Source organism: Pholcus phalangioides, unplaced genomic scaffold (assembly GCF_987345545.1).
Source record: "Pholcus phalangioides strain wild (caught in Gottingen) unplaced genomic scaffold, Ppha-v1.0 ptg000028l_1, whole genome shotgun sequence".
Taxonomy (NCBI): Eukaryota; Metazoa; Arthropoda; class Arachnida; order Araneae; family Pholcidae; genus Pholcus; species Pholcus phalangioides.
Window position 1 is genome coordinate 1,994,121 of NW_028301618.1, and position 27,480 is coordinate 2,021,600.

General features: G+C 37.8%; 1 protein-coding gene across 1 annotated transcript; it reads right to left on the reverse strand.

Moving 5' to 3' along the window:
* Window positions 1-439: 439 nt before the first annotated feature.
* mrj (DnaJ heat shock protein family (Hsp40) member B6 mrj) lies at window positions 440-22,456 on the reverse strand. The gene is made up of 7 exons (XM_089252093.1): window positions 22,308-22,456; window positions 16,448-16,620; window positions 13,868-13,977; window positions 9,378-9,608; window positions 8,673-8,775; window positions 7,673-7,804; window positions 440-1,357 (listed from the first exon to the last, which is right to left on the reverse strand). Exons 2-7 carry the CDS (start codon window positions 16,513-16,515, stop codon window positions 1,276-1,278), a joined length of 726 nt encoding a protein of 241 aa, XP_089108219.1. The 5' UTR covers window positions 16,516-16,620; window positions 22,308-22,456; the 3' UTR covers window positions 440-1,275.
* Between the last annotated feature and the right edge of the window lie 5,024 nt (window positions 22,457-27,480).

A 27,480-nucleotide genomic window follows, 5' to 3' on the forward strand; every position in this document is an offset into this window, starting at 1 on the left:
CACTGTCTTCACACTGATGCTTATCGAAGATCTGTTATTTCTCACAATTTTGCATTTGAAGAAATTCACCAAGAGTGGCTATACTAGTTTTCCCTGGCGCTTCCTCATGGTCATTGTATCAAGTCCCTTGGAACCATCTGCAATAAAAGCCAATATTCCCTCCAAGCTGTAAATTGCTAAAAATGCTTCCATGCAAACAGGCTTTACAATGCAGAAGAAAAACGACACTATAATCTATATCAGTACTGTGTTTAGCATTCCATGCTTATGTCAAAATTGTGAGCCTAAAGTAGCAACAGGCTTGTATTAAAAAAACGAAAAAGAGACATATCGAAGCAACATTAATCATTTCCCACAAACACCCAACAACCTATCTCCCATCCACAACATTTACACAAAAATCATTCACAGCGACACATAATACAATTAAAAGCAATGATTTAGCAGCACAAAAGTCTTTATTCGAGAACATTCTGCATCACAAAGAAAGAGAGAAAAAAAATCAGCCAATCAGACAGCCGATCAATAAAACACCTGAGAACAGGGGTGGGGACGTCCGACAACACACCTAAATGCACAATTTTCTTCCCATGTTTTCCTCCAACAGGCGATACAGAATGAAACGACGACATTTGCCTACCAACGGCTGCAGAGTCATTGGGTTAACGGGTAAAAGGGAAGGGGTGAATGAACGAGAGAGAAATAACACTTAACATACATAAAAATTACAACACCAAATAATTCGTGACATCCATCAGCAAAAGAATTTATACAGCTTTTTCCGTAACATGTAATTCATGCGCCTTATAGGAGACTATATTATATATATATATAAATGACATTGATTAGTCTTTTACTCGATATGTACATAAATTAGTGGCCACCTGCTCCCGATAGTTTCCTTTGTTTTAAAAACTCCTTGATATAATAGCAGCAGAATTAGAGCATTCGTGTGGTAAGTATCTCAACTCGCAAAAACGCTAATCATGCGGCAGGTTAAATTTATCTTATTTTAATAAATAAAAAACCAATGAAAATGATAAAAATAACGGCAGGGATGACAATTAAACATACTTTGTTTGCTGTGTGGTTTTTTCACTTTCTGCGACAACTCGTGGAGACTAACATCACTAACATCAAGACTTTTTTCAAAAATAAAATAATCAAATTTACACAAAAAGTAAATCCAAAATTTAAGCACAAAAGTTTTTTCCGGCCTCTCATCCGTTTTCCTCACTACTCTCCAGAACTGGTATTTTTTCCCTCTTTCCTATTTTATTGGAGCTTTCTCACAGTCTTCGATTTCAGTTCATTATTTTCATATACCGTCGTGGTCTCCACACCGTTTTCCAGAACCCTGAAAAATATGAACGGTATCAGTTGAGTGTGTAAAGAAACCAAAAAATAAAAACTAACAAAAAAAATCAGAGTACATGCACATACCATAGCTGCCAACGTTTGAGAATGAAAATTTGTGAGGTTTTCAGGCAGATCCGAATTCAATACAAAAATAAATGTAAACAGGATTTTTAAAAACAATTTGCAGAAATGTGACATCACATAAGATATTGCAGATTATTGCCAACCAGTAATTTTAATTACCTCTCATTACTACTCTCAAATTAAATCACGTCAAAAAAAATCAGCATCAGGTCTGAAACGGGACATACACATTTAATGGGGCATATGGTCAGAGTGCATACACATCTCGCCAATTACGGATGTTGAAAAGCCAAATTGACGCTGCAAATTTCGTCTCTTCCTGTCGAAAATTATGGTTTTTTTGTTATTTGACATAATGCCGACAATTTGAATTACCCGTTACAGCACTGGAACATTCCATCGGATCCCAGGGGGCATTAACGCCCACGTTGGGAATCAGTGATTTAAACAATCAAAAACTTGCCAACCCTGGTTGTAGACTTGTTGCTCTCTGTAGCAAGACTTTTAAACAAGGGCATCGGCTCACATTTTTGCCTTAAAGTTGGGAACTGCAGAAAACAAACTTCAGCCGACCACCACTGTGACAAAGGTGTAACTACTTTATATAGAAAAATGAATAAATTCCAAAAATAAATAAATATGATAAAGAGCTCCAGCCGCAGAAAATCAATACTGCTGTATTTAAGTACCGTGATATACTTTCCAGATTCAATAGTAAAGCCGTGCATTTGATACATTAAAATGGTGGGGGAGCCCGAATGCGAAAAAAAATCCTTTAATGAAAGAAATAATTTTAGAATTACTGAAAGAAATAATTGCTGAATTATTGAGAGTAATTTCAGAATTACAAGGAGTGAGATTTTTCAGAATCATTAAAAGTAATACTTAAGGGAAAAAAATTAGGAATTTTCATAAGAAAATTACATAATAAATTAAAATTTTAAAATGAATGAAAAAATAATTTCGGGTTTATCGGGCAAATTTCAGATTTAATAAAAAAATAATCAATTAAAATGAAATAAAGAATGAATTAATTGTAAAGAATTAACGAAAATCATTCGAAAGTAAATAAGAATCCAAATTTAATTAACGAAATAAACTCAGAGTAAAAAAAAGTGTTCAATAAATTTGGGGAGAGAACCCTGTTTAATAACCGAGAATACCACAGTATGGCTTAGTGGTCTGCGGGTTTCGTGAAAATTTAATTTGGCCCGCAACATCTGAAAGGTTGAAGACAAAAGCTATGGTCCTTTTTTTTTTTATGGGTAAAATAGTTTGGGACTAATTTATTTTTTTTTCTCTACAAGTAGGTATTTTTTACAATCACAGTTCAAATTCAGGAGATATAAGAATTTTTCTGGAGTCTGGAAGATAAGAGTAGAAATTTAGGAGCCTCCTGGAAAATCCACGAGACTGGGCAGCCATGACAGACATTTTAGACAATAGATTGTCTGTACAATTTAATTTGAGTGTTTCAAAACTGCCCAACCATCAGGCTTGTGTAATAATGAAAGATTCCAATGCATAGCTGCCAACTTTAGAGAATGAGAATTTGGGAGGTTTTTGGGTGAATCCAAACATTCTGTACAAAAATAAATGTAAAAGGGATCTTTTAAATCATTTTTGGAATTTTTCATTAGTAAAAGGGAAATTTTAGGGATATTTTCCTGTTGCAAAAACCGTGACACCATGCAAGCCATCGCCATGGCCAACCAGTAGGTTAGAGTCCTTGGGTAATTTAACCCAAAAATCAAACCTTGCAAACAAAAAAATTTTAGTCTTAACATGGATAAAGCAGATAAACGCGATTGTGCCGATTTTGGATTTCAAAAGGCCGGATCGATGCTTGCTGGTTGGCGAATTTTCTGTTTTCTCCCCAAAAATAATTTTTTTTTTTTTTCTGATTTGATGAAATGGTGACAATTTATACAATGTTTATGAAGCATTGGGGGTCGATATAAATAATATAAGATATTATTTATATCGATATATATAAATATCTGTCTATATATATATCTTTGGTTAAATTCTTGGGGAATACATTTTCCCCTAAATGTAGGGATTTTTTACAATCACAGGTGAAATTTTAGATATAAAAGAATTTTTTGGGAGTCCGGGAGATAGACCAGAAATCCAGGAAACTTGGCAGCTATACCAATCGGGTAAATCAAAGCAAACAACAAAAGAATGAAAAAAAGCAAGCAGCATTACCACCCCCCCTCCCCCCATACAGAGGGTGTTCTTAAACTGCTTGGACAAAATGAGAGGGGTTGATAGGGTACCCAAACGTAGAGTCACATTCCACTCCGAAAGTCAAAAAGCACACAGACCATCGTCCAAGCAAGCAGTAAAAAAATAGTCCTTTCAACAGTAAAAAAAAACTTCTGTTGCACAATCCCATTCAAATCACACTCAAAGTAAATGCTCAAATCCGCATTCAAGGGTGCTGTTACACAGTTCACACTGGCGAATGAAAGACTAACACATCTTCTCGTAGACTCCTGCTATTATGTTTTTTGTTCCTTGCAACAAGAATTTGTTCCCTGCGAATGAAAGACTGGCGTATTTTCTCACCTTCTAGTAGACTCCTATTTTTTTTCATCCCTTACACCACGTGTTCTTTTCTGCAACAACATTCTCGCAACAAGATCTTCAGCTGAGTCTATGGGTGTCCTGGAGATTTTCCAGTTTTCCCAGCAAGACAAAAGTAAGGAATTGTGCTTGTTGGCAATGTTTCAAAGTGTAGAAATTTGTGCCATGTTCTTCATGTTCACATGAAGAAAAGGCTTGAATACCTCTCACTTCAGGTTCTTCAATGGCAGCAGCACAAGGTGATTCAGACTACTCACCCCCCCCCACCCCCAGAACGCAACCAAGAAGAAAACAACAAACAGCATGATGGTTACTTGCCCCCTCCCATAACAGGATCACGGTCATCCATGGCGGTGATGCCAGAGGACCACAAAGTGTTTAGATTTTACCAGCACGTTTTCAAGATTAACTGATGTTTAGATATATATTTTTTGTTCTCTTCTGCTGCTGAATGATGGTGATGTTTTCTCTGCACGATATTGAGACTGCGAATTTCCAGTTGCATACATCCTTCTAGAAAGTTTGAAATTCTGTAAGTGATGGGAGCTAAGTGCATCTGGTTCTTCAAATTCAGGGTTTTGAAGTCACTTTTTTTCTGGCACTCGGAGTGTAATACAGCCTAGTGTTCCATTCTGAAATTTTGTTCGCCTTCGTGAGAATAGTTCACTGTGGAATATTTTAGAAAATATGATGACTGACTTATTTGTTTGATCGCAGGATATCTGGTAGATGTCTTTTTCATTTTTGTCAAATTTGTACTTTTTATGGTGGCAATGAAATCTGGGATTACCCTGGATATACACCCAAAAAGTTGGTAAGTCTGTGAGCATCTTTACCCCTCAAATTTTGTCAAAACAGTTTATAAGCAGCATGTAGATTGGGGTCCCACAAACATTTTCAATCTACAGGAAAAACATGCAAGATGGTTATTACTTGCATGAGCAATATAATGTACTTATGCTGTGTGGATTGATACTTGTTTTCACAAGCACCTTCTGCAGGCCACATTAGGTTTAGATCCCCCTCCCTGCTGCAGAACTAACCTATAAGAGGGAAGACTCTAGAAAAATCTGTATCCGTGTGGGACCTATTTTTGGTGTGTGTTCCCCCCCCCCCCCACATTTTTTCTGGTCAACAAAGCTTTTTGTCTTTTCTGATTTGGGTCCCCTCCTAGAGTGATGCCTTGTGTTGTCACATGGCCTGCGAACCATCCCTTTTCACCCTGGGGAGGACAACCAGTGGATTTTAACATAAATTATGTGAATGGTTCCTGCAGCAAAGAGGGTAAAAAGGCCGGTATCATTGACTGATATTTCTTCTAAAATATTCGAAAGATGTCTGGTCCAAAAACTTCTTACATTTGCTATCAATTCAGGGTTTATACCATCTAATCTCAATTTGGTTTTGTTCCTGGTCTATCACTATTAATCCAACAACGAATTTGCCACGACTATTGGACAAATGCCTTTGAAGAAAAAACCGAAATTGATATATTGCTTATTGATTTTCACAAAGCATTCGATAAAATAGACCGCTCTCTTCTGATCACAAAGCTATTGAACTTGGGTGTGCCAGAAAAGATGTGCCGAATACTGCAGTCATATCTGAGCTCTAGAACTGTTCAGGTTCGTGTTGAAGATTGCTTCTCTGGGAAAAAATGTGTGTCTAGCGGTGTGGTTCAGGGCTCTGTGTTGGGTCCACTGTTGCTTGTACTATTCACGCATGACATTGCTTTTTACACTCATCCAATTCCACTAGTACAATTTGCTGATGATGTTAAACTATTCTTTCCCACGTCTGAACACACAGAGCTTAATTCTGCCTGCCAACGTCTCCACAACTGGACTGTAGTCAATCGTCTTCCAATTTCCGTTAACAAAAGTGGTGTCATGCACATAGGGGGATACAGAATGAATCCAAGCTACTCGATGGGTGGTGAAGAGCTCCAGAAGTTCACTTCCTACACTGACTTGGGGATCACCATTCGCAATACCGGAAATTGACTTACATTATTTGAATATAGTGTGTAAAGCGAGACGTGCTTCTTATGTCCTACGGAAGGTGTATGGAAAATGTAATACCGCTACACTCATGCACGCATTTACCATTTTGATATGTCCAATCCTGGAGTATTGTTCGCAAATATGGTCTCCGTACAAAGTGAAAGATATAAAATTCATCGAAAAGGTCCAGAAGTCATTTACCAAACAGTTTTGTAGTCTGCGTCATCGCCCATACGAGGAAAGGCTCAGATGTCTCTGCGTCCACTCTTGAAGCCGACTTAAAGCTGTGCTTCAAACTTGTACACAACTTAGTAAATACTGGTCAGCCAACTCCATTTTTTGAAATCAATCCCAGACCATCACTGAGAAGACATTCATTACAAATGAAAATTCCAACTGCCAGAAATAATGCTAAATTTTATAACTTCTGATGCCGAGTTGGAAGAGTATGGAACAGATTACCACCAGATCTCGTATGTTCATCTACATATCACAGATTCTGTCACTCTCTCAATGCTTCTGATCTTTCAACATTTTTAATGTGCTGTGCATTTTAGTTCATGTCGGGTTTTATTGGTGCATATATGCTTATTTTATTTATATAATTTTTTTTTTCATCAGTTCTATTGATTATTTTAATTTGGAATTACATGTGAGGATTGTTTATTTGTTTATTTTTTTTTTAAATATATTAGCGTCATCTTTTATGCATTCCTCTTCTTGCATATATTCGTGTGTGATGATTATGTTATTGCTTTTACTGATGCTCCCTGCCGTCTCTTTCCAATTTTATTGATGTTTGAATTGTGCACCCGTGGAGTTAGAGCCTACTGGCCTTGCACAGGTTTTGTATATGATAAATAAATAAATAAAAATAAATTTTGAATTTCTCCAGATTACGTAAATTCTGTTAAAACTGGACTATCTAGGCTGGCTACACAGACTGTCATTTGGATTGCACACGGCAACTCACTACTACTAATTAATTGTACATGCACCTCGTACACATTCATCTACAGAATTTCTAATGAATTACCACATGCCAGAACGTGTGTTCCTAGAGAGTGTGGCCCTAACGTAATTATGCTGTAAGAATTGTACAATATAATTTCATGTTCTGCTGGTGACAGCAACTCATTGAGTTGCAAGTAATTTCAATTTTCTTTTTTCCCATATGCGCTAACAAAAGCTACCATATTCACTAGATTACAGACTTTCAAAAATAAGCAGCAACCTTTTTGCAGCCTATTTTTCTGCATTTGAGAAGCTACCACATCAGTCCAACAGTATACAGATAGTAGCAGTCACATTTCCCATAAAAGAAATTGAGAAAAAATCTCTCTTAATGGCTCAGATAATGATATAAGTCCATGAGCTTTGAGAACAGTCATTCACCCTCATAGACACTCTTAATTCATTGAAAGTGTTTCATAAAAGGATACATTAATTTTGATACCTATCGTTGCAAATTATGGGATACGATAGGATCCCCATGTTGTATCTGTAGTTTCACCTGCCCCCCCCCCCCCAAAGGATGGCACTACCCACTTTGGGAAACACAGACCAAGATAAATCAAAACTTTTTGGCAGCTAGTGAAAAAAAATTCACCTCATAACAGCACATGTATACTCACTTCCTGGTCTCAATCTTTTTGCCGTTGACAAATCTCGTAGATGTTGAGGTTCTCCGGACATTGCCTCCTGCACTCCCACCTCCTCCTCCACCTTTTGCTAGGTTCTTGTTGAATGACGAGAAATTTGCAAAGCTGTAAGGTTATTCAGATTATTAGAAGCAGGAAACTAAAACAGTTTTTGCAAAAAAAAAGATGCAAATGAGAAAAAAAATTTAACACAAAACATGAACAATGATACCACAGTTAACGAAGATAATTTGTTCCAGAATCACGAACGTTAACCAAAATGAGATTTTTTTCCTCCTCATAGGTTTTGATGAAAAATCGTTCAGTTTGTGTATATTAGTTTTGTATGTAGTTCATAAGCTCTCTTGTACATTTTCGAAATTATTTTGTGTACATCAGGGCTGGACAAATCTAAAACATTTGCATGCCCTGTTAGGCATGTAACTTAAAGAAATACATGGCCGAAAAACATTGCTGTTTTCTTTTTTGAGCAAATTTTTTCCCACACATTCAAAACAAATGTGCTGCTATCTATTGAGGAAAACATGCAGCTACTATAGAAATTGACCCCTAAGCTATGGGAAACAGAATTTTTCTTCCTTGGACATATTTTGGAGAGGACATATTTCTCTACATTGTCGCCATCTGGTCATAGGTGGAGATAGACTTGGAAGTCTGCGGGGGAGGCACGATGATGATTTCGATTCATATATACGTTAGATCAGTCGACTCCACCTGTGATGCTGGGGGGGGGGGGCATATCTCCGCCCATGCATCTGTTGGCCTATGTCATTCGCGAGCTATTAGTTGATCGCTACCGCCATCCATAACGTTCCAAGGAAGAAAAATTCTTTAGGAGGTTCCTTATAAGCAGGGTTCGACAGCATTTACCACAGAAGTAATTTTTATCATACTTTTAATCAGAGGATTTATGACAAGTCACTTTGTCAAAGCAGACAGATTAAATTCAGAAACAAAGGACACAAGTACTTACTCTGCATTGAAGGAACTAGGTCCAAAGAATGGCGATATACTTCCGAATCCGAAGGCAAAATTAGGAAATAAATTACCACTTGCCAGTTCTTGACCTGGAGAAGCTGCAAAATAAATCATACATTAATCTATACAGAAAATTGCGGTAATGAAGGAAATTTATGTAAATAGCTTGTGAAGTGCATCTAGTTCAATGCGATTTTAAATTTTTAACAAGTGAAGTCTGGAAGAAAATGAGAGAATATTAATATTCAAATCTCGCATCACTAAGTTTAAAAAAAAAGGAATGACTGGAAACATAATCACATGCGGATCTCTTAATTTTTCTAGAAAACCATAAAAACCTGCTTGGTTTCTAAGAAATTTGGCTGGTGCCCAAACCATTTTTCAATTCGTCAAGCCCTGAAGTAAGCCTTTCCCTTCTTGTATCAGGGCTGATTCAGTCAAATTAAAAATAAAAAAAATACTACAGTGAAACCTCACTACAATGATACTCGATATAACGGTAATCCCTCTACAATGAGTTTTTCTTGGTCTGCATAGTATTGTTGTATCGACATTTCAGTGTATTTGTAAAAAAGCTTTCAATCTTTTATTCTCCATTAATCACACATCTCAAACCATTTAAAATAAGGAAATGTCCGGCCACTTTGCATGCACATTGACTTATAATTAATAGGGGAGAACACACAGCATATCAACATACAGTTTTGATGTCCCCTGGCATGGCTAGCAGATGCTCCAAAGAAGTCCTCGAATGGGTCATTCTTGAAAAACTCTCGGAAAACCTCTTCAGGATCACGGAATGAAAATTGGAAAAATGGTTGAAAGCCACCATCAAACATCGACGGGGAACTATCGTAATACCTCCTCTGCCTTTTTGCGACATTCTTCATGCCATCCTTGCCATACTGATCATACATCCGGCGCTTCTTCTCTGCATAAAAATAATAAACGACCAAAATTTCATAAGCTGTTTACAAAAATATAATGTTTAATAAAATTTTAAAAACATAGCAGTTTAGAAAAATACTCTTAGGCCACTCTTCAGTAGATAAGCATCTTAAGCCTATTGCATAACTGCCAACTTTGGAGAATGAGAATTCTGAATGTTTTTACGCGCATCCAAATTCTGCACAAAAGTAAATATAAAAATGATTTTCAAAAACAATAGAGATTTTTCTTCAATAAAAATAAAATTGTAGGGAATTTTTGCCTTTGCAAAAACGTGATACCATGCAAACCATCACTGATTAGTGCCAAGTCCTCAATCATGGCCAACCAGTAGGTTTAAGTACCTGTCATTACAACTCTCAAATAAAATCTTGCAAACAAAAAAAAACACATCATCTGGCTTAAAATGGGACATATACAGACTCAACAGGAAATATAGTCAGCAAAGCAGATACAAATCTCTCTAATTTTGGAAGTGGAAAGGCTGCATTAATGCTGGCTTTTTGGCAAACTTTGTTCATCCCCCCCCCCCCAAAAAAATGAAATATTTTGTGATTTTGATGAAATGGCGACAATTTACATTACACTGAATATAATTTGGGGCATAAAAAAAGCAAGCATTTTTTCCGGGTAAATTCCTTAGGAATTTTTTTCTCCCAAAAGTGAGGACGTTTTACAACCACGGTTGAAATTTAGGAGATATAAGAATTTTTCGCGAGTCCGGGAGATTTGGCAGCTATGCTATTGCTCGAGAACACCATGGTGCTTCCTCAAGCATTCAATAATGCTCTATGGCACAAGACATTGAAAGACTATTTTTGTGTGAGATACTTGAAATGCTGTAAACTGTAAATACGTTAAAGTATTTTAAGTAACTTCAATATATTCATTTCATCATTTTACTTGCACTATACAGTGATTAAAAATAACTTTTGTGAAAATGTAAATTCCGTCATTCAAGACTTTCATTTTATTTTATGCCAAAATTCTCTAAGGTCTGAATCATCCGCGGTAAGTCTGGTCTATGTTAGCTCAGATAACTGAAGGTTTTGCTGTATATTTATAGGCAGTGCATTTTTCTTTTATGTATAGAGGGTGAACGTGACCTGCTGTTCCAAACGAAAGGAGGTGATAGATGAGCCCAAGTGAAACATGAAACAACTTGCCATAAAACGCCTTGAACTGTTTTTGAGTTATGGTGGATAATTGATTATAGGAAAAAAATGTGTCAAAGAATTTGTTAAAGGCCTGCATGTAAACTAAGCACATATTTGGAAAGAGCAGAAAAAATCCCATAAGGTGACACCAATTTAATCGAAATACCTGGATTCAATGGGGAGCTACAAGAGCTGCAAGATTACAAAGTTTAAAACTGAATTGTTGCCAAAATTTTTTAATGGCTGATTCCGCAAACATCCTTATAGCTACAGTCAGTCAAATTTGCCAAAAACTTGTCCATCACACCAGCTTTTGAAAGAGCCTACAATAAACCATATCGGTTTTCTGGTTCAAGAGAAATTCAGACTTTTGTTTGCAAATACATCACTGAAATCAGCATTTGTCAAATTAGATATATGACAAAAATTTGGAATTGGCCGTTACAGATTTTAGCAACAATTAAATTTCGCACATAAAATCGCATAAAGTGACACTCACCTTATCAGGATATCTGGATTTAATGCCGAGCTACACGCACTGAGAGATTGGTGAAGTGGAAAAAATCAAACAGTCCCCAAAATCTATAAGGTGTCTACTTTGACAAACGCTGATTTCAGTGATGTATTGCAGACAAAAGATTAAATTTCCCCTGAACTAGATCACCGATATGGTTTATTGTAGGCTCTTTCAAAAGATGGTGCGATGGACAAGTTTTTGGTAAATTTGATTGATTATAGCTAGAATGGTGTTTGTGGAATTAGCAATAAAAAATTTTGGTAACAATTTAATTTCGAACTTTGTCAATCTTTCAGTGCTTATAGCTTGTCACATTAAATCCAGATATTCCGGTGAAATTGGTGTTATCTTATGAGATTTTTTCTGCTCTTTCCAAATATGTGTTCAGTTTATACAAATACAAATACAACGCCACAACAGGCAAATTGCCCAACAAGGTGGCTGACTTAAGAACATCATGGATCATCGAGCCATTTTTTGGAGGCCCTACCTACTACTGCTACACCACACATGCACCCCCCTCCCCCGCGGAACCCCCCAACGAATCGGTACATGCGGGAATGTGCGTGTACGTGTAGTGCAACCTGACGTAAAGTTTGTTTCTGTGTAATGCTTGTTATCTGTAGTGCTGTCATCTGCCCCCAGTTTTTCTAACTATGAGTGAAGTGTTATGGTTGAATGATTTACCGTTGTAGGACTGTTGCTCTCTGTGGCGAGACTTTTTAACGGGGAGATCGGCTCGCATTCGCGCCTTTGTGTGTACAACACACACTTTGTGTGTAGGTCTTTCAGAAACTTCACCAATTTGGTTTTTTTTCAGATTCCATACATTTTTTCTTCAATAACCGATTATCCACAGTAACTAAAATGGTTAGAGGGGGTTTTTATAATGTTTTATGCTCCACTTGGGGTCGTCTATCACCCCCTTTTGTTTAGCAGAACAGGTCACGTTCACCCTGTTAAGGTAAATATTATAAATCTCGTTATTATCCATAATCGCAGAACATTTTGGTAAATTTGATAAATTTCCCTAATTTTATCACTTTTACCGGCAATTATGCATAGTACCCAAGTGCAGGGCTGTATCTAGCCATCCCTGTGCCCTGTGGAAGAATTTGAATTTAGGCCCCTTCTGGCGAATATAGGCCCATTCTGGGGCCCCCTTCCAAGTGGGTCCTGTGCAGGTGCACCTGTTACACCCGCCTAGTTACGGCCTTGCCCAAGTGTCATTGGTAAATTAATTCCTAATTTTGGGTTGCTGTATTTTAATACTATAGGCAACTATATTTATATTACGAAGATTTTTATTTAAATTTATTTTTCCTGTTTCAGCAATGTTTTCAGGCAATCACCTGCTGTGGCTTAATCATTACTATTACTAAGTCGTACATGTGCGCCTCATAAACATTCCTCTTCAGAATTTTGAGCTATGGTATCAAACTGTTGCTGCTACAGTGCCAGGATAGTAAGATAAAAAAATTTTGTATGGGAGGAAAAATGTGAATTGATGACTTTAAACATGGGATAATTGTAGAAGATTTGAACCATAAAGTGAGTACAAGCGAAACCGCTGCATTTGCAAAATATTCAAGAGCAGCTATAGTTAAAGTGTTTAAAGATTAGACTGTCAGACAAAAAATGGGTCTCAACATGCAACTTGTGGCTGTTGAATGCTTGGGCAGAACGGAGTCTCCACGACTTGTGAAAGATTGGTAGAAAGAATGGTAACAGTGCAGTAGATTTCAATCAAGGATAGTCTTAGAAGATGCATGCATGCAGTGTTTGCCGTACAAGGCTTCATATAGGATAAGGACGCCAAAGGCCAGTTCAAACACTGTTGCTGTCTGCAGCTAACAAGAAAAAAACCATCCCGAATTCGCTCAGGAGCGCAAGGATTGGAAAGTAGATAATTGGAAACAAGTTATGTGGTCTGATGAATCTAGTTTTTAGTTACACCATGCAGATGGGTGGGTGAGAGAATTTGGCAGAAATGGGAAAAAAGCATGGGTGTAAAGTGCATTGCAACAACCCTTTAAGCTGATGGAGGCTAATGTGGTGGTTTAAAAAATGTTTTCCTGGCATGCTTTGAGGCTCTAATTTGTGTTCATGAACATCTGCAAAATACATAATATCTAAACAATGTTGCTGACCAAGATGGTTTATCCCAAATGGTAATGGCTACTTTCAACCAGATAACTTGTCCTGCCATAGGCTGATATTGTAGAGGATTGGTTCAAGGAACATGAAGGACAGTTTACTTTGCTTAGGTGTCCCTCCCCCCATCTCAATCCCATTGAGCATTTGTAGGATGAGGTTGAAAGAGCCATCAGGCATCTAGATCCACAACCGTCCAATCTAACACCATTGGAAAGTGCTATTCATCACACATGGTTTCCAGATACACTAACAACCTATCAACATCTCGTAGAGTCTATGCCAAGAAGAATCAACACTACATTAAAGGCAAAAGGTGAACCAACAAAATATTGACAAAGTGGTCATAATAAAGTGTCCACTCAGTGTATATTATGGTGATTTGCAAAAAAAAAAGTTGAATACAGAACTCACCATCGGAGAGAACTTCATAAGCTTCACTTATTTCCTTGAACTTTCTCTCTGCGATTTCTTTTTTATCGAGATTTTTGTCTGGATGCCATTTGAGTGCAAGTTTCCTATACCTAGAAACACACGATTAAGACACACATCAGTAAATAAATTTCAAAAGTCACTTCACTTTGAGGAAAAAATGAAATTCTGCCAACAGCCTCTATTCTCGTCCTCAAAAAAAGTAGATTCGAAGCTGAAAAAGTGATCTCGAAGCTGATTGGCACCTGTGGCAATAAGAGACCTCCTCTTCCTCCTAACCAGATCATAGTCCGTCGCTCTGTTTGAATGAAGAGATTTTAGCAGGTGGTTGAAGACCTGGGTCATGTTGGGAAATGTGTGTGTATGTATTGTGAAGCTTATTTCTGTGTAACGTTTGTTATAGTGCTGCCATCTGCCATCAATTTTTCAAAATATGAGTGAAGTGTAATGATTGAATAATTGTATCATTGTAGGTTTGTTGCTCTCTGTGGCAAAACTTTTTAACAGGGAGATCAGCTCGCATTTGTGCTTCAAAGTTGGGAAGGCCATGCGAGACCCAGATAATTTCCCTTTAAATACGGGTTGTGTTTTTTTCCTGGTCATGATCTGAGAGAAAGCAAGGTGCTCTGATCCTTAGGAAGCAATAATGAATAGTATGCTGTAATCTTGCCTTTGTGGTAGCTCCGCCAATTTTGCTTTGATGATCAAGGAATATAGCGTCCTAGCTAAAAATCCTTCCGATGCCTCCACTGCAATGGAGTTCTGATATGTGACTGCCTCTGTTCTGCCTCTTTTCGAACTGATTCAACAGTATGCTCTGATGTTACTTGAGGTATCTGTGGAAAGGAGATATGGACCTGCATGGACTTCCTAGCTGATTGACGTGGCTGTGGTGCCACGGGAAGGTGATTCCAGTGTGAACTGACTTTTTGAAAAAAAATATTATATTTGGACAGATGTCGATCGGGTGAAATCAATCTAATTTACTAACTGCAGGGTATGAAAAAATCATGTTTTTTTTTAAATAATCAAGAAAATCAGATTTTTTGATTAAAATTAACTGACCACTTATTAATTAGAACAAATCTTGTTAATCATTAAGAATGCATATTTTCATATCACCTGACTGCTTTTTTCTCCTAATCACTCAAATTTAATTAAGCATTAATGAATAAACTACAAACGAACTACAAGCAAAAAATATGAACACAAAAATTTTGTTAATATAACATGAACTGTCATTGAGCCCCCAATTACCTTAATGTATTAATTTTTTTAAATACAGAAAAGTGCTTTTATTCATGAGCCCCCCCCCCCCCATTAAAGTCAAGAAGTGGTGGCAACTCAGTATCACACATATATATGTTGCAGGTATCTCAATTCACTCGACTTACAAATAAAACAAATTCTATTGACAAGATTGTTTCTTGCACAATTAATGGATGTGTTTCTGACTTACATGGTGTTGCTTAATATAGTTCACACATTTTTATTCTTTCACGGATTTAATGAATTTTGGTTAAAAAAAAAAAAGAGCAAACTAGAAATTTTAACACGAAAAGTAAAAAAAAACTAAAGTTTAACAATATTTATGCCTGTACAGCATGTATTATTTTGAATCGGGAATTAGGGCATAGAATTCAAGGATTAACACAAAAAATAATTCCTCTTTATTTTTTTTCAATCAGAGGAACCCTAGTGCCACATTGTAATTGAAAATACTTGGTGTGGTTAAGCTAAGTTCAACAACCTATATTTTCTGCCATTTTTCCCATGCACAAAATCTAGAAATAGAGAAACTTTCTTTCTGCACTGCATCCAGAGATTAAGTTCAAGTCTATATTTGCCCCCAAAGATCTTCTATATTTATTTTAATCACTAACTTTACCATATATCAGCGACATGCATACCATTCTAGGTTACTCTTACTTCAATATCATTAAAGTTATGTACAGAAAAAACAATTTAAATTGCGATTTTAATCATGATTTAAATCAAGCTGATTTAAATCGCCGTACCTTGACTATCTGTGACAGATGCGAGATATTTTTAGCACTAAATTTACAGCATTATGTTATTGAAAGAATCTAAATTGTTTTATTTGCAACTCAAATTAACTCGCCAAAATGTTTCAAGTGGAAAATTATGTTAAGTGTTATTTTTTATTGCCATCCCCTTCATTGCCAATGACCTAACTTTTGGGAAAATAAAAAATAAACCAAGAACACAACTGGTTTATATTGTACAATTGAGACAAATTCTTCGGAACATTTTCAAAGGTAAGTATATCAAAAAGTAGAGACTTTTTCTTTTGCAATTGCTAGGTGATTGCTCCCCAAGGTTGTCTATTCCCTTGGGGAAGAGCACCTACCATCCTCAGGAGGGGTCTCATTCAGGATGATTAGCATTCTGTGAATATGAGTTTTGTAAAGCAGAGATCGAGGAGACTTTCTACAACTTCAAGGTTTCATATAAAACTAATTAAAGATATAAATTAACCCCTGAGAACAGATTTTCGTGCTTCAAAAGTAACTAAGTAGCACATATTAATCGCACACTTACGCTTGTTTAATTTCTGTTTGGGTGGCTGTACGGGGAATCTCGAGCGCATCGTAATACTCTCCCATCATGAGCGACTTTTCGAAGGTCAGTTCCGAGAAAACTACGTCAGCCGAACATTAATCAAGATTTTCTTTACAGACGGTCGCACAGCTCAAATATGAAATATCTTCCTCCTGCGATGAAATATAAAAGTTTCTTTTCAGCAACACAAAATACAAATAATACAAAAATACTTCACTGCAAACTAATGTGGCCCCGCGACCACAAACAGAATTTTATAAAATCAAACTCATTGTTTATACACAGCTGTGTCTTAAATGCTGTGTGTGCTCGGAAACCAATGGAAACTTGAGTGTGTGAGTGTCCTCAGAATAGATTCAGAAATAAAAATTTCCTACGTGAAACTTAAGACAAGCACCTAGAGGCGGACCTGCCAACCATGAGAAGGTAAAAATCGATAAACTTTCTTACAAAAATCCTGAAATTCACTTTAAAATCCAGCAAACATACCATTGAACGTTAAAAAAATGTTATGGGCATAATAAGAATACATTGGGTGACCATACTACCCAAATTTCACAAAACATACCAGGTGTACAAGTATGAAATGCGGATTTCAGAAAACAGATGGTGCACCAATGCAGTTTGTGCTATAAAGATTTGACACTGCACCATTTTGTTGTGTCATCAACAAGTGTCAGATGCGCACGAGTGATAAATTGGAAAAGTGTGTGCATAGTGTTGTATTGCTGTGTTCAATATGTCGAAAGTTATACTGAACAAAGAGCATTCGCGGACAGCATTAATTTTTTTGGTTTCATTTGAAGAAAACTGCTGCTGAATCATACCGATTACTTCGAGAAGCTTATGGTGAACATGCTCCATCGCAAGATATGTGTGAATGATGGTTTCAGTGTTTCAAAAGTGGCGACTTCGATGTTGCAGACAAGGAACATGGAAAACCGCCAAAAAAAAAGATGTGGAATTGGAAGCATTGTTGGACGAAGATGATACTACACAGACACAAAAACAACTCGCAGAGCAATTGGGCGTTAGTCAACAAGCTGTTTCCAATCGCAATGCCCCATGACAACGTGAAATGCTCCTTATCAATGGTCAATGTGCAATGCTCCATCACATACAGCAAAAGCGGCACATTGGAAGCACTAAGCTGGAAGTTCTACCCTATGCTGCTTACTCACCAGACTTGGCTCCTTCCGATTACCACTTGTTTGCATTGATGGGTCACACACTTTCCGAGCAACGCTGTGGTTCGTATGAAGATGTGAAAAAATAGCTCGATGAATGGTTCGCAGCAAAAGGGGAAGATTTTTACTGGCGTGATATTCACAAATTTCAGGAAAGATGGGGGAAATGCATAACAAGCAATGGAGCATACTTTGAATAAAGCACTTTTTATCATTCTTCCGAATTTAAAGTGGTTTTTTTTTGAAAAAAAATCCGCATTTCAAACTTGTACACCTGGTAGCCACGTATTTATAGTTATCAATACCCATGTCCTACTATTCCAAATGTCCAGTTTTTCACCGATGCTTCCATGCATTTTTGATATTTACTGGACATTTTTGTTATATTAAACTTTTTTTATTCGTCAAATCATTTTAATTGACTGAAATGCGTAGTAGCCCTCAATTTCCTGCCCATTGACAATTTTCAGCAACAAATTAATACTTTTTCCCAAAACTGGCGATCTCCACTACTTTCCAGTGTATTAGATCCCAATTTTTTTGTAATTTCTGCTATGAAATATGGTCAGCATAATTATGCATAGAGAAAATTTTTGTGGTGATTGAATCATCTACCAGCTGTTTTACAGTTAAACATGTGTATAAAAACATTTTCAATGTGAACGGGCCACCATGTTTGCTTGTTAAGATTTAGATGGTTTTTGACCACCTTTCACATAGGCTACAAGCCTAGAGTTTAGGAGGCGAGATGTCGCAAGAGCTTTATGATGAAATGGGGACTAGAATCCCTTTCTAAAAATAGTTGCCGCAACGAAGAACAGCAAACTCAATGTTTCTCTTCTTATTTTCAAGTTTTTATTCTAAGTTGATGGCAGTAAATGAACACCGGCAATTTACAAGCCGTGTGATAGCCGTGAAATCCAGCAGCTCTGCCCAGAGGTCAGAAACACCTAAGATGCCCCCTCTGTTCAGACAAGTGTTTTATTACACAGTGTTTACATGATGAGAAACTTACTTTTTTGTACATGACGTTTCATTTTTAAACACTAATTTATTACAATAAATAAAAAATATTAATCGCAATTTGAAGTTTTGACTTTTTCAACAGACAAATTCTAGAGCAGATAATATATAATTTTATGGTCCCTTTTTTCTCTAAACCACTGATTACCAGTGTTCAATTTACAAAGCGAAATAGAGCTGTTTATTCAAAATATGTGTATATAGGAGATCACAGGATTAGACTTTTTTTGGCCTCAGAAACTGACTCAGTATTAAAACAGTCAAAAACTTATGAATGTTATCATTCGTACTTTTGCACTTAATTTGTTACTGCCAAATTAAAGGATATTTTAGTTCTACAATTTAGTATTTTTATTGCTAGATATATTCTAATGTTATCCACAAAAACGATAGCGTTTTAAATATCAGAGATTATCTAGATCAGGGGTTCTCAACCGGTGCTTCGTGGAGCCCCAAGGGTTCGTGGTGACTCAAGGAAAATAATATAAATCAGTAAATTTGATAGATAAATAAAAGAGGCCTACAAGATTCTGCCATAAAAAATATGTACAGAAAAGGGCTCCTCGAGTCAAACAGGGCTGCGCCATAGAAATTATATACTGGATCAGGCTCCGCGAGTCAAAAAACGGTTGAGAACCGCTGATCTAGATAATTTAATAACAGAAATCAACATCACATATACGGTGTAAAAGAAGTTTTTAAACACCTATCTGCTATGAAAAGAGTACAACAGATGGTTTATATCAATACACAAATACTGTATAAGCAGTTGAAGAGATTTTGGAAGGTCGAGAATCATGCTGAATTAGAGAACAAATAGTTCCATAGTTTTTCCTTCAGCTTTTATGCTATGATCTATTCAAATTATATATTTTACATGAAAAAATGCCCTATATATTGTTTAAAAAAATTCTGTATAAAGAATTATTATACAAAGAATAAATACTTAATATTATAAAAGACAGTCACTTCAAACATTACATGTAATCAATATGTGTGTATTTTCAACAGGAATTTTTATATTGAAAAGTAACGTTAATAGGTTTTTGGAAAGTTTAAACAGACAAAAACTACCAAACGTCAAAAACCTGTTGTTGCATTGTTCTATAAAGAGCCGATGTGTGCCTATTCAGTGCTTTGGAGGGAGCGGGTTCTTTGTTTGACTATTCTGGAGAGCTGTGGATGAAAGTTGACCAGAGCAAGGAAACCATGGGGGTGGAGGACAAAAGTTCGGGAACCATTAACTTAAGTGGCCGTGGCACATTTTTAGGTCACTTGAGTTACCTGTGGTGCAGATCACCTAAGTTGTTTGCAGCACATTCGAGATCACTTAAGTGGTCCTCCGACATGTTTCACACCTATGACAGGGGTGGCCCGCACTCCCCAAACGTACATGACTTAGAGCAGAGGTCTTAAACCTTCATCCCAGTTGCGAGCACTGCCTGTACGCATCATCAAAAGAGGAGCACCCTTATGGCAAGTTTCACAAATGTATGCATGAAATTGGGACGATTTTAATCATTGAATGAAATTCGTATAATTTTTTAAATTTAGGCATTGATAAAAGTGTTTGTGAATTTGGCACCCTGAGCACTGGATTCTCCCTTTAACAACAGGTGGCATGCTTGCTCCACCCGAAAGAATATTCAGTTGCGGTTCTATGTACTGGGAGTGATTGTCTAGCCCTGACAGCCGTTCCATGGTGGTACCCTGCAGTGGCGACCGGTACCAGGTTGCTTGAGCATCACTCAGCTCACTTGCAGCACAGGGTTGAGTACCTTTAGAATTAATTCAGAAATCAAAATCACCTATCTAAAGAATAGAGACCAAGTCAAGCACCCACAAGTCAAAAATACTTCCGACGCCTCTGGTGCGTATAGATGTGGGCTGTGCTTCCCTAGTCTGTGCTGTTTGGTGGGGCTCCCGGGACACTCCAAACAGAATATAGTTCCCATTCTGTCCCCAGAGGAAATTTAAGCAGCCCATGTGAAGCCATAATGGAGAAAGGTTTCCCTATAAATTCACTACGGGGGGGGGGGGGGAAGACATGAAAAATTGGGCCCTCAGGACAGATTTTACCACTGGCCCTTCAATTGTGAATTAATAGGGTGAAAAAATAAAAAAAATAAGAATCGTTTGGGGTTGGAACCTTGTGAGCCTCGTACTTCAGGGGCCATGATTGTAGACTCTACCTTTAAGTGCCCGGGGCCACACATTTAATCTCACGGGGTGGTGGGTGCTATTGGTTTTTTTCTTACTGCTAAATGGCTTTTTATCACTAAATTATATGGTGATAAAAACTCCTAATAGTAATATTTTAGTTTGATACGTTTTTCTTGTGCAAACCTGGCCACTCAAAGATTGAAAAAAAAACAACATTTTAGAGGGCTGCAAAATACTTAAACCCATCTCTAAGTAGCAGGTAGTAACATTTGCGTATTTACAGGGGGTGACTTGGCGGGCTATAGCCCAAGGCAGCGAATTTCAGGAATGTGTGGCTAAGAAAATTATCAAATAACGGGAGAAGGGTGGCAAAATTTTATAACCCTGAATCTGCCTCTGCCCAGAGAGCCGGGGCCTATGTCAGTGAGAGTAACCTGGAGAGCTAGCAAGCATGTGAGTAAACGCAAGAGTGTTCAAACACATGAGTGAGCAAAAAAAGTAACTTAGATGTACAAGCATGCAAATGGCTGATAGAGTGACTCAGAGCATGTGTGAGCATATGGGTGACTGAAACAGTGACTCAGAGCATGTGTGAGCATATGGGTGACTGAAACAGTGTGCAAGCATGGGAGTAACCAAGAGAGTATGCAAGTAGTGAGTGACCAAAAAAATATGCAAGCACATTATTAACCAAGAGTCAGCAAGCATGTGAGTGACTGAGAGTCCACAAGCACATGGGTGACCAAATAAGTATGCAAGCATGTGAGTGGCCAAAAGAAGGATTTAGGGACACAGACATGTTTACTGGCAGTGCGGGGGGGGGGGGAGCAAAAAGGGTTATAGCACAGGGTTGCGAATTTGAGGAATAAGTGGTCAAGAAAATTAAACAAGAACGAGAGAAGGGCGGCAAACACCGTAAATACACCTTTGGGTAATAATAATGTGGGGAAGACCATATATGCCCCAATCATATCAAAGCAATAAATACCCACCATAAAGCATCTACACACACACAAAACAGCTGTAATATAATAATCACATACAACACAACAGTGCCGGAGAGCACCTTTGTTTACACTTTGATGACTACCCCTTAATCCCCACTTTCCCTATCTAGCACAGAAACTTCTAGAACCCCTAAGACTAACTATTATTAATGACCCGTATTTAATCACATATACACATAATACCCAATAATATCCATTTTATCCTCATAATAACATGATTTTGAAATGAAAATGTCTCAATATTACGGAAAGAGAGACATTTGTTTATTCATGCTTACGTCACTGGGAAAACAACGAAATCCGATTTTGGGTAACGAGAAAGTTTTTCTTCTCCGCAACATTTAAAAAAAAAAACATTGGATAGTGAGAAATATTCGAGCATTAATTAACAAAGATCTAATTAATTTAATGTATAATAAACCGCCATTTAATGAGGAAAATTATTGTTTAATGGCTCACCTATTCAATCATTAAAAACTTGAAGATAAAAATACGCGGAGGGATCGAACCTTTGTAGGTGTAACGACTTTCGTCTTCTCATCTAATATTACTCTGCCAAACGGCACCCCAACTGCGATAAGTTCCCAAATTACGGATCGAAACCATCTGCCGTTTGGGGTTGCTGTGTACTGACACGCGTCTGATATTTCAGCGAATCAGGAGAGATTTCTGATTTTTAACTTTGCATATTTGCTGGTAAAACGTGTATTGTGATAGGATAAGTATAGTCGAACTCGGTTATAACGGCATGGAAGATTACAAGGAATTTCGTTGTCATAACCGAGGTTTCGTTACAACCGGGGTCTCTTTATAACCAAGGTTGGCGTTTATTAGATCTTTCTTCGACGAAAACTATAATTAGTGGCAGTCGAATAATGTGCGTGAAGTTTCTATTTCTTTAAGATTAGGGGGGGGGCATATTTGATTAAAAAAAGGGGCGAATTGGGATAATTAATAGCCAATTCTTTCACAGCCTATTCCGCAAGGGCGTAGCGAGGGGGGGGGGGCTTAGAGGTCTGCCCCCCCCCCCCGAAATAGCAGAAAATTACCAAAAAATGCGAAAAAGATGGCCAAATCGATTGTTCTATCATTTTGGTCCCCCCCCCCCCCCGAAATGAAAGTGGTCCCCCGAAAGAAATTTCTGGCAACACCCCTGATATTCGGGACATTTTTCAAGTGTTAAAGCCGGGTTTTATGAGAGGAGCAAGTTTTTTTTTTTTGCTCCGCTTGAACCGAATAGGACCATTTTGCGTGAGCAGAAACGTGTAACTTTATCAAGCTACGCGTTCATGTTTTTCTAGAGTAGCGCACCATCTGTTCTGTCGTCTGCACATCCGCATATTTTTGCACAATGAAAGAGAGAGACGGAAAGAATGCACAACACAAAAGTGAAGAGAAGATCTGCGAAATGCGCGGCGCAAGACGCATTTGACTTCTGTAGAAGGAGTCGGCTAATCACGTCCGACGTGAAGCGCTGGCGCGAGGCATGTTGCGCTGGGCGATTCACGTGCCACAGAAAGCCTGCTCCAAGGAAAACCCGACTTAAAGCCTTATTTTCCTAGGAGGAGGCTTTTTGCGCCGCGAGAACCGAACTGGATTATTTCGCGTCGGCAGAAACGTGTTACGTAATCACGCAATGTGTTTGTGTTTTCCTAACGTGGCACATCAGCTCGGGCCAGTTATACAGGGTGGTAACTATCGACCGCCCAATAATTGCACACGTGATTCCTTGTGAAAAACTAATATAGAAAAGTGTTTCCGTTTTTCGATCGGACGAAGCTTTTAAAATTTGGTGACGTGTCATTTTTCTAATGGTCAGTTATATGCCAAACACCGAACCAAAAAGCATTTTTCCACCAGCAGCGGGTTGTCACTTCTTAAAAATGAACTGAAATATTCAATCCCAGTAGAAGCCAAGTTTGGCCTTCTTCCTTCACGATTGGCACTTTTTCTCTCCATGTAGTGTGATAAAACGTAATACCTTGCTATTACGTATCGCTTACGTGTTAGCTTCGTCTTCTATGTTGGCAAATTTATCGCAAGATTTGTACCATGTTAGCCAAATGAGATCTGCTTGAAAATTGTTTTAACCAAATCAATACTTTTTTGCCAAAATGTGCAATTTCTTTACCTTCACTATTAAGTCTGAGGGAAGGTGCATACAGTGCGTACGTGTTTACTGCGCGATCATTATTTTACGTTGTTGTTTTAATCAGATTACAATGTTGATCAATAAAGGGGCAGTATTTTTTTTTTTTTTTTTTTAGTTTTTTGAACTTTCATCAAAACTTACTTGTAAATACGGTCAACGAGGGATGTAAAAATGGTAGCTTGACGAAGGTGTGACTTAGTGGAAACAGTAAAATAATAACAACGATTTAATCAGAAACTTTTAATCAAACTTATTACGTTACGAATTTACGTATTCAAAATAATTTTTGGTTTTGAATTTTTCTGTTGATTCACACAATTCAACTCTGATTCTATTTCTCAAGGATATTTTTTTCAGTGATTTAGGGTGTTTTTCGAGCACTGATTCTGAATCTGACATTGGTTTTATCAGATCGGCTCTAGTTTTTGGGTGAATGAAAGTTGAATTTCGATGGTAATACCATAAGCAAAACGCGTGTCTATTGGGACCGGGGGCGAAGCAAAATGCGATAATTCATGAAATTTTCGGAACTTCTTCATGATAATATTGCATTCAATCAATCCATTGAAAATTACCTGTATCAACGTTTTTGATTAAATAACAAATTCAAGAAAACTTTGACTAAAAAATAGGAAACACCACTACATTTTTATTTTAAAAAAAATTCGGGACGGAGAAAAAAACAGAAATAACGAGACTATTCCGGAAAATACGAGACAAAATGAAGGAGGTATGGTCACCCTATACTCACAGTGACTAGCTCATTTTATTTATTTTTATTTTTTATAAAAATCATATATAATCATATAATATAATCAAATATCATATAATCAAATATCATAAAAAAATCGTATTTTTGAATCCCCCTCTCCTCTCCCAACAGCGAGCTCTCGATCCGCTCAGGTCATAAGCCAGCATGCAAATCACATTGGAACTGTACTATATGTGTGTGTGTGTGAGAGAGAGAGAATCATTTATAAACTTAATCATCATTTGATCATTTTTGTCGCACCACGGTCATTTTCTGCATACGACGGCTAATTAGACCGGGCAATTTATGGGCAGCCTTTTTTTATATACTCACCAAGAGGTTATTGCGCTAACCCCTCGATGTGGGACTCCCTGCGGTAGTAATCTTTTTCTGTGGTCATGTCGCCGTTTCTGTTGCACCCCTGCGTCAGGGAAGTTTCTGTCGAGAACGAACCGGCTATCGAACTCGCGACACCTCTAAACATCCTTTGGAACTTTTAGGCGAGTATCCTATCGACCTGGGCTACCGCGCCCACTAAAGTTAATATCAATACATAAATATCACTGATGTCTGGTAATGATATAAATGTGATGATGTGTTGAATAAAATAGGAAAGTGAATAAAAATTGGAAAGAAAAATTTCTACGTAAAAATTAGTGGCTGCAGACTATTGAGAAATATTGATACTGTACCGAAACCATCAGCAGTTTTGAAATCAGCCCCCTAATATACCCCAAAAACCATTAAAATTCCCTTGGAAACATAAAAAATGTTTTATTTTCAGGCCTAAAATTTTGATATTTTAATCACAACGTTTAATTCCCAAACGTTTAGTTTTATGGCAGTTATTAGAGCCAGTATTATTCGAAAAAACAACTTTGAAGAATAATTTCATCACTCTCAAAATTTTTTTAAGGTCAGTTTGGAAAGAGGAAGTTTCTTTCTCTCAAACCGAACAAAACTTCGATCTATCGCTATGGCCAATTTACTACCGAGTGAGTTCTGCCGGGAATGTGAGTGTGTGTGTGCCTGACAGTCTGATTGAGTATCTAGCGTTGTGTCTGACGTTTCAATGCTGTCATCTATATTTCAAATTGTGAGTGAGGTGTAATGATTGAATATTTGTACCGTTTTTTAGGTCTGTTGCTATCTTTTGCGAGACTTTTTAACGGGAAATCGGCTCGCATTCGCACCTCGAAGTTAGGAACCACAGAAAACTAACTACAGCTGACCACCACTGTGGCGACGGTGGGGTTTGAACCCGGGACCTCGTGATGCGAGTCCGTCACTATGATCACTCAACCACTACAGTGGCTAAAAAGGAAGATTGCATCTTACATTAGTAAGTGCTCAAATTGTGCTCCGTCCATTGAGATACATGAAGAAGCACGGCGTGGGATGGAGAGCTGAACCCGCTCCAGCATGGATGGTGTCACTGTTGTCACTGCCGCATGCAAGGCAGCTACGAGGTCTTCTTGCGAGTCAAGCGTATGGCTACACACGTGCTTTAAGATGGCCCTATAAAAAAAATCTAAAGGATCTAAGTCGGGGGATATCTAGCAGGCCACTGTATTGGGCCACCGCGGTCAATCCACCGATTTGGACATTCGATGCGGAATGGGCCGGTGCCCCATCATGCTGCAGCCAAAGATTTCGCAAGATAGCCAAATTAAGGTCGTCAAGGAAGTCTGGGAGGCAATCTCTCAAGAAAACGAGGTAGTTTTCAGCAATCAGACGTTGTGGACGCAGATATGGTCCCAGAAGATTGTTGTTTATAATTCCACACCAAACATGAATTCCCAACGAACCTGATGAGCATTTGGACGTGTTGCATATGGATTTGAAAAATCCCAGATATGGCTGTTAAAGACACCTTCACGAGTAAATGTTGCTTCGTCAGTCCATAGAATCCTATTTAGGAAAGTGCTGTCATTGGAATGCTGTTGAAGCAGCCATTGATAGAATTCTTTCCTTCGCGGATAATCTTCTGATGAAAGTGCTTGCACCCGTGTGTAATGATACGGATGCAAAAACTTATCGTGCAAAACGTTTAAGATCGTTACGTGACTTGAATTTAATTCTCGTGCGATCTCTCGACTGCCGGTCGTTGGATCCGATTCAACCAGACAACACGTTATCTATCGGTGTTCTTACGGACAATACTGGCCCAGCGTCTACGTTTGGTTGTTTTAATACACACCCTGACTCGCGCAATCGGCGGTCCAGTCGCAAAATAACTTTATGGTCTACAAGGCTTTCGCATTGTATAACCTTGCTGCTTGCAAGGCTGATCCGTAGCACTCACCTAATATAAAGTGCATGTCACAATATTCTTGTATGCTGAATGCCATCAAATTAGAAATTATAACAATGAATAGTTAGACGCAGTACTTTCTGGAAAATGAAACAAAACGACTAACGCTTATCTATAACCTCTGTGAAGCTAGCTTTCTGAGAACTGGTTTTTATATCTCTTTCGTTTTCTGTATAGCAGGGTTAATACATTTTCAGCATTGTCTAAAACGCCAAGTTATACACATGCCGCATAGGGAATTTGGCCGGATTTTTAAGTGACGTCATCAATTTTTAAAGCGTTATAACTCATTAATTATGAGTCAGATCAAAAAACGGAAAACACTTTTCCCTATTAGTTTTTCACAAGGAATCACGTGTGTAATTATTGGGCGGTCGATAGTTACCACCCTGTATAGTATATGACCCTGGCATCA